Raw genomic sequence first — 6,833 nt, forward strand, 5'->3', positions numbered from 1 at the left:
TAATGGCTAATGCCTGTGTAATATTCGATTTTCTTCAAAAAAAGAATTCAAACTGACTTTAACATGAACATATTTTCTGTACCCTTTTAAACGAGGTATTAACCAAATACAAGATTATTGATATGTCATTTGGCATCGAGTGTTAAAAAACACTTTTTTTTCTTTCGTAATTTGTTGCCGGTCTCTAAATAACTTCAATGATAAATCGCGTGACACTTCTAAAGACATGATTCTCTAAATATTTTTGGAGAAATATTGAGTTAGTATAGAAGTGTTTCCACAATTTCTTTCCAATCCTTGTATTTTTATTTGGAGCTTAATTGACTTCAAGATTTTTTTCTGCGATTACTATACTGAAAGTAGGCATTTGATTTAAAAATTTAGAGCATCAATCTAATGCAATTTATTAAATTAATTAATAATTTAATAGAATAATTTAAAATATAATACTATTGTAAACTTCTAATAAGTAATGTAATTAATAAGCAATGAAAAAAATTATCTCTCGATAATGTTAGATAATCGTTTAGGTGTAATTACTGCCAAAACTAATCCATGAGAGTATTAGTATGGGTGATAGTTAAAAGTCAACCACCCTGCATTTTTAAAAGTTTTTATTATATGACCGGAAATAATACTTTAATGTTTAAAATTTCGAACCCAACCAAAAATGATTAGTCTTGCAGTGGACTGATCGTTAAAACAAATCACCGAAACCAAGCATCACTGGCGGCGGTCAGTGTGCTGGTGGGTAATCACTTGGATCAGTCTGCAAAGAATCCGAGGGTGTGCGGCATAGGTCCTCGTTAAACTGTTCTGCCTTAAAGTGCTCGTCTTCGCTCCCAAGTCGTCTGGCTACCAAAGCGAGGAGGGCATCCCCTCTGCGGAGGTTTAAATTTGTGATGGCATATCTTCGGATCATCCTCAGGGATGTTTCCCAGACTGTCACCAATAGCCCATTGTGCATCTCTAGAGCGAAGTAAATGAAATACAAGAACAACAAATAAGATTAAAGTAATATGTTTACGTACCTGGTTGATGTCCCACAAAACCATAACGGCACCAAGGTCAGACAATCTAATGGCTAGTTCTTTTCCCAGACCATGTCCTGCACCGGTCAGGAGAATGATTTCCCCTTTTATGCTTTTCTTCGGTTTTGGAAAAATGCACCAAAAACATCGGATGAAAGGATCAGCAACCATCAAAAAGAAAAGTTTGATAGTGTCCACCATGAATCGAAAGCAACCCATGACCACGAGAGTTTATATGACCACAATTTTTTTTTTAAAAAAACGAAAGTTAATTCAATGAAAATTGGTTTCTCCCATTGAAAATGCAGAAAAAATAATTCTAAATTGCTTTTTTAAATCGGAGACTTTTTGCTTTGTATCTTAACTAGTAAGATAAACTTAAGAGTTACGAACTGAGCATTAAAATGTTGAAACACAAGCGAGCAAGATCAACTTATAAGCAGCAACACCAACTTCATACAACAGTGATTTAAACTTAGTAGCATCAGAAGCAGTGTCGACTTTGAACTAATCAGTCGTTCATACGTGGAGAGTGAATAGTAAATTAAAATTTTGAGAAATCAAACGAGAGGAAAAATCGAAAGAGTATTTTGATTTCCAACAATTTGTGAGGAGCGACCTTGGGTCTTTGTAATTGGTGCCGGCATAAAAATATTTTCGAGGGAAATTGCCTTTGTGGTTTACATGTCAATTCCTCAAACGTCAAGTTTTGATTGTCAGCTGGGAACATTCATCAATTGAAAATCATGCGGTCTAATTATGTCAACTCTCTTTTTATTTCTTTATTTTAAATTTTGTTTTTTATTTATATTCTCTATAAAAAATAACAATTACTTTCAGTTATTGACTTTTTATACTATATCAGGTATTTAAAGGGATTTAGCACCTTTTTTAGATGTAAAAACATTCGAATTTTTTTTCCGCTACGATTTTTCAATTTCTTGACATGAATTGCGAGAAAAAAACTTTGTAAATACTCAATAGCAATAAAGCTTAGTAAATAAAATGTTTTTTGAATTATTTAACTTTATAGTGTGATAAACAAAGAAAAGTTGTGTTTTGAGTTAAGTTTTAGAGCAACAAACAGATCTTGTAAGACTGTATATTGTCATCTAGAAAGCAGACCATTAAAAAATTAAAAAGTAAGTGAGAAAAGTAATTGGCACATCTTCACTGTAAAGTATAGTTTTTAATCAGGCAATACTTGTTTTGATGACTTTAGTTCCTCTGTTCTCGTAACAAAATCAACTGGTATATTACATTATACACTCTATTCAAAATGAAATTCCTATAAAAAATAGAAATAAAATATTGTTATAAAAAATAAAAGTAAACTTTACAGTAAGAAATTTTTAAACTCTTTAAAATCATTGGTGCGAAAACGAAAAAAATATTAAACAAGTTTTGATCTTATGATACAATCATTATAAATGTTTATTGGAGTAGAACTTCTCTAATTAATTATTTATTGATGATGCAAAACTTCAATAAATTGGAGCTGCCAATATTTGAAGTTATGAAATCAGACCCATTCTTTCTTTAAAGAAACATAAATTTTTTTGTCGGATGAAGTTTTTTAATCTGCTGAACGGGCAGTATGATGGTCAGAGAGCTGATCAGAGAGGTTCGAAACCCGGTCAGAGGGTTTTCTTTCCTTTTTTCTCCTATCTGTACTGTGGGAACAACAACGTTGGAAATATGGTTCTCACTGAAAGAGTGCTTTTCCTGATAACCGAATGCGGACTCGAAAAAAAAAGGATTATTGATTTCAAAAGAAAAAGAGAATAGCCGTAATCTAAAAAATATTATCCCAATAGTATATTTCATTTTATAACGTCACCGAACAGCCGACAGACTTTTCAAGTTTACGACTACTAATGCTTAACTTCGTATCCTTGCAATTTGGAGCCCAAAACAGAAGACAAGGGAACGCCTGGATCAAGTATTGAGAGAACAAACCCGCATTTGCATTTGGAAACCACGAAAACATCCCATGATGGTATTAGGACTCTAACCCATGGTCCGTCAACCTCTGAGATATTTTTCGTCAGCACTGTGGTCTGTGCGAGTCGGGTGCGGAATTCGAATGGACCAGCCATAGCTGGGTTTCGAACCCGATTCACCTCATTGGAAAGCGAACGCTCTATTCCCTGAGACACCACAGCACCCACTATTATCCCAATGGGTTTTGTACACAAAAGAGTAGTTTAGACACAAAATCAAATACAAAAGCGGTTGAATAAACATTTAGATTCTTCACGCTCAGTATATGGGAGTATAATACAAGTTTGAAAGTAGGGTTTCAATAGTTTGGTCTGGACATTGGTCATAAGTGAAGTCCGTTTAATGTTATTTTCACGTTTTGCACATTTCGCTATCTCGCGGAAGTCGTATTTTTAAATTTTTTATTTCTCTAGAACTAATTTACTAATTCCTATTAAGTTTTGGATCTTGTTACTTTAAGTTACCTTACTTAATATGATTCAAGAGACTGTATAACTTCCAATTCTAAATACTTTCGACTATTAGTAAAATAAACAATATAAAATAATAATTGCATAAAATTATCTTTGGCAAACGAGTTTTAGATTTAAGCTTGCGATTTGTTTAAAACGCAGAATAGATATAGCGAAATAAGTAAAAGGTGAAACTACCATAACTCCCCTATTTAGAGTGACAAGTATTCAAATCGTCAAACAAAAGGTATTCAAAGTACCCTTTTATGTTTGATTTCGTAACTTTAAGCATAATCTGCATTACTTAATTAGCATACTTTAAGTTAAGGTCTCTAACCAATGAGATTAAATCTTAGTATTTAAAATCAAACCAATATATCAAAAGTTATACAGGTAGCAAAAAAAAATTTCTTTTTTTGCTCATTATTTAGTAAGAGTATAACGCAATTCAGTAATATTACAGAATTAAAAATTTAATGTAACATAAAAGCAGTGATGAAAGCCAGACTGGTACGCGTGCATTGATTCTTCAAAAGGAAACATTTAAATATTTATATGCCTCAGAATTTTTTAAAAAAATCATTATCTAAATTCCTAAATTTGTAAATGTTCTTCTATTTTTTTTTATTTTTGTAAAAAATAGTCATATCCAGCAGTTACTAAATCTATAGAAAATATAATCTGCAACTACTATAAACAATTAACCTTACTTTTTTTAGGCTTATTGCTGCGAGACGATGCAGTTTTAGAAAAATTAGAAAGCTTGCCGTTCTCAATTAGCCTAATTTATTTCAGACAAATAAGGCCTAAGTAGTGAAGGCTTGCTGTAAATATTAGAATTATTAAAGGTTGAAAGCTATAAGCCTAAACAACTTTACTCTGATAGAGTCATCTTATTTTTTAGTTAGCCTAAAAGCATTTGGGCTGATTGTATTAAGTCTAAAATATCAGGTAGATTTGTATTATTATTATTTTATTTTATTGCCATCCTTGAAACACCGGCCTAATTTTTGAGTTAACGATTATTAACTATCAGCTCCGTAGCCCTTAAATGAAATCCAGAAGACAAGGGAACTCTTGGATCAAGTATTGGGAGAAATTTGCCTTCGTGGAGGATTTTTTGATTGTACTAACCCGCAATCGCGTTATTTGGAGAGGAATACCAGGAAAACTTCCCATGGTTAGCCTGACGCCAAGGGGACTCTAACCCATGATCCATCTACCACTGAGGATATTTTACATCAGCACTGTGATCGGTGCGAAATTAGAATGGACCAGCCGTCGCTGGGATTCAAATCCTGGGCAACTCATTGGGAAGCGAGTGCTCTATCAAGCAGATTAGGAAATACTGAAAACTTTTCAATTACCCTGGCACATTGAAAAATACAAGATTTTTTTTAATTAGTCTACGACGCACTTTACGTTACCGCTTGAATGTAGATATCAGTCATTCTACAGATTGCCTACAAATGTGGGAATTAAGTAGGGTGATCGAAGTGCCCAAAAATTATTTAGTTTCCCAGATTACCTCTGTAATCAGCAAACCTATTAGATAATCTTCAAATCACTTACTAGGCACTCGTTGAACTGAAAGTAAGATCTTCGCTGGAACAACAGCAACGTTTCTGTACACTAACATAATGTTATTTATTTATTTTTTCGCCATCTAAAAATAAATTTTAAAAGTGACTGCAATCAACTCAATCGTTGCAAGAATTCCATCACTTTTAAAAGAATTCTAGCATTCAAAGAGTTTCGAATATTATTACAATGAATGAAATGAATATTTATTTATTTTTCAATAACTTAAGAATCAAGTCTATCCATAGAACTAAACAATCAACGCATTGGATGATAGAATATGAGAAACAAACTTTAATGATACGGAAACCATTAATGCACACTCTTTGGCTAACCATTTAAATTACGAAAAACCCTCAACATCGCACTTTAACGGATTGGCTGGGAAATGTGCATATTAGGGTTTTACGAGCTTTAGTGGTAATATGTACACGCATCAAGAAATTATAGAAGCAAATACAAATGATTATAAACTTACCAATTGAAATATGAACGATTTTAACATTACTTTTAACGAGTAAGAAAATCATTGACACGCCAAGAAAAACAGAACGCATTTATGTATTAGAAACAAGTTGCAATCTTCCAAAAACATAAACATGGACCAACCCTAATCATGGACATCGAATATTAAAACTCAACGAACGTACGAAACTAGCCCCGGCGATCTTCTTTTTTTAGTAAACTAGGATTATAATTAATTCTTCGGAAAAAAACAAATGGTATTTCAAGGTGAACGGGGATAATTTATCATAGAATATTACACGGAGTATCAAGGCTGTTAGATAACCAAAATCGTTCTGGAATTTTAAGTTTTAGTAAATCCTTTTCTATTCTATTACGTTAACCCTTTAAGATGAGAAGAAAAAACAAGTTTGAATTCGATTATAGGCTTTTTACCTACCAAAATGCAATTCTCATGGTTTCACGTGCTCAATTTAAATATGGATCTTAAATCTTTCCTCAAAAAAAGTATAAGATTTTTATGCGTATTTTCTTTCTTGAATATTCATTTATTTGTTTGTTTATTTATTTATTTTTGTAGCGCCATTTATTAAGTATTCATTGAAATGGTAGTAATGCAAATATATCACGACATAAAATATCCCTTTTATCACTTTAAAAGTAATTTAAACTTTGAAGGAATTCTTTTGATTTGTAAAAAATCAAATTACTGCACACAAAATGCATAATACTTTAATATATATATATATATGTATATATAAACAAATGTTTAAATATTAAAGTTCAAAATGTAGAGATAACAAGGGAAAAATTACAGTACAATGAAAAAAGGGGAAAAAAGTAAAATAATAATAAAAATAAAAATAGCAAAAGACCGGGAGAAAAAAGGGACAAAAAATTTTAGGAAATCCGGAATATAAAAGATATAATCTTTTTATCAGCTCACACGATTATATCCGCAATATTATATATACGATTATATTTGCAATATTAGAAAGCACTCTTTTTTGCGGGAAAAATTACAGAACAATGAAAGAAGGGGAAAAAATAAAAGAAAAATAACAATAAAAATAACGAGAAACCGGGGGAGAAAATCAATCCGAAAAAAAAAGGACAAAATTTTTTAGAAAAATCCGGAAAATAAAACGTATAATCTGTTCATCAGTTCACACGACTATATGCACAAAAAAGAGTGCTTTCTAATATTGTATCTATGTAGCCAAAGCAAAATATATCAATACAATAGTGTGAGGAAAACTCAAAAAATTTTACAAAAAAATTACAACTATATATATATATA

At 31.6% G+C, this 6,833-nt stretch overlaps 1 protein-coding gene across 2 annotated transcripts in view; it reads right to left on the minus strand.

Annotated features, from left to right (window-relative positions):
• Positions 1-6,833, minus strand: part of LOC107438429 (short-chain dehydrogenase/reductase family 16C member 6) — a 32,967-nt gene that overhangs the window by 20,693 nt on the left and 5,441 nt on the right. Inside the window, exons 1-2 of one of the 2 annotated variants that reach the window (XM_016050727.4) lie at positions 5,547-5,743; positions 1,032-2,319 (exon numbers count right to left, since the gene is read on the minus strand). In XM_016050727.4, the coding sequence (XP_015906213.2) occupies positions 1,032-1,250 (219 nt within the window). In that variant the 5' untranslated portion in view covers positions 1,251-2,319; positions 5,547-5,743. Of the gene's footprint in view, positions 1-1,031; positions 2,320-5,546; positions 5,744-6,833 lie in introns of those variants that run through there. The other variant, XM_071184338.1, reaches the window with a different exon arrangement.

This window comes from Parasteatoda tepidariorum, chromosome 8 (assembly GCF_043381705.1).
Source record: "Parasteatoda tepidariorum isolate YZ-2023 chromosome 8, CAS_Ptep_4.0, whole genome shotgun sequence".
Lineage (NCBI taxonomy): Eukaryota > Metazoa > Arthropoda > Arachnida > Araneae > Theridiidae > Parasteatoda > Parasteatoda tepidariorum.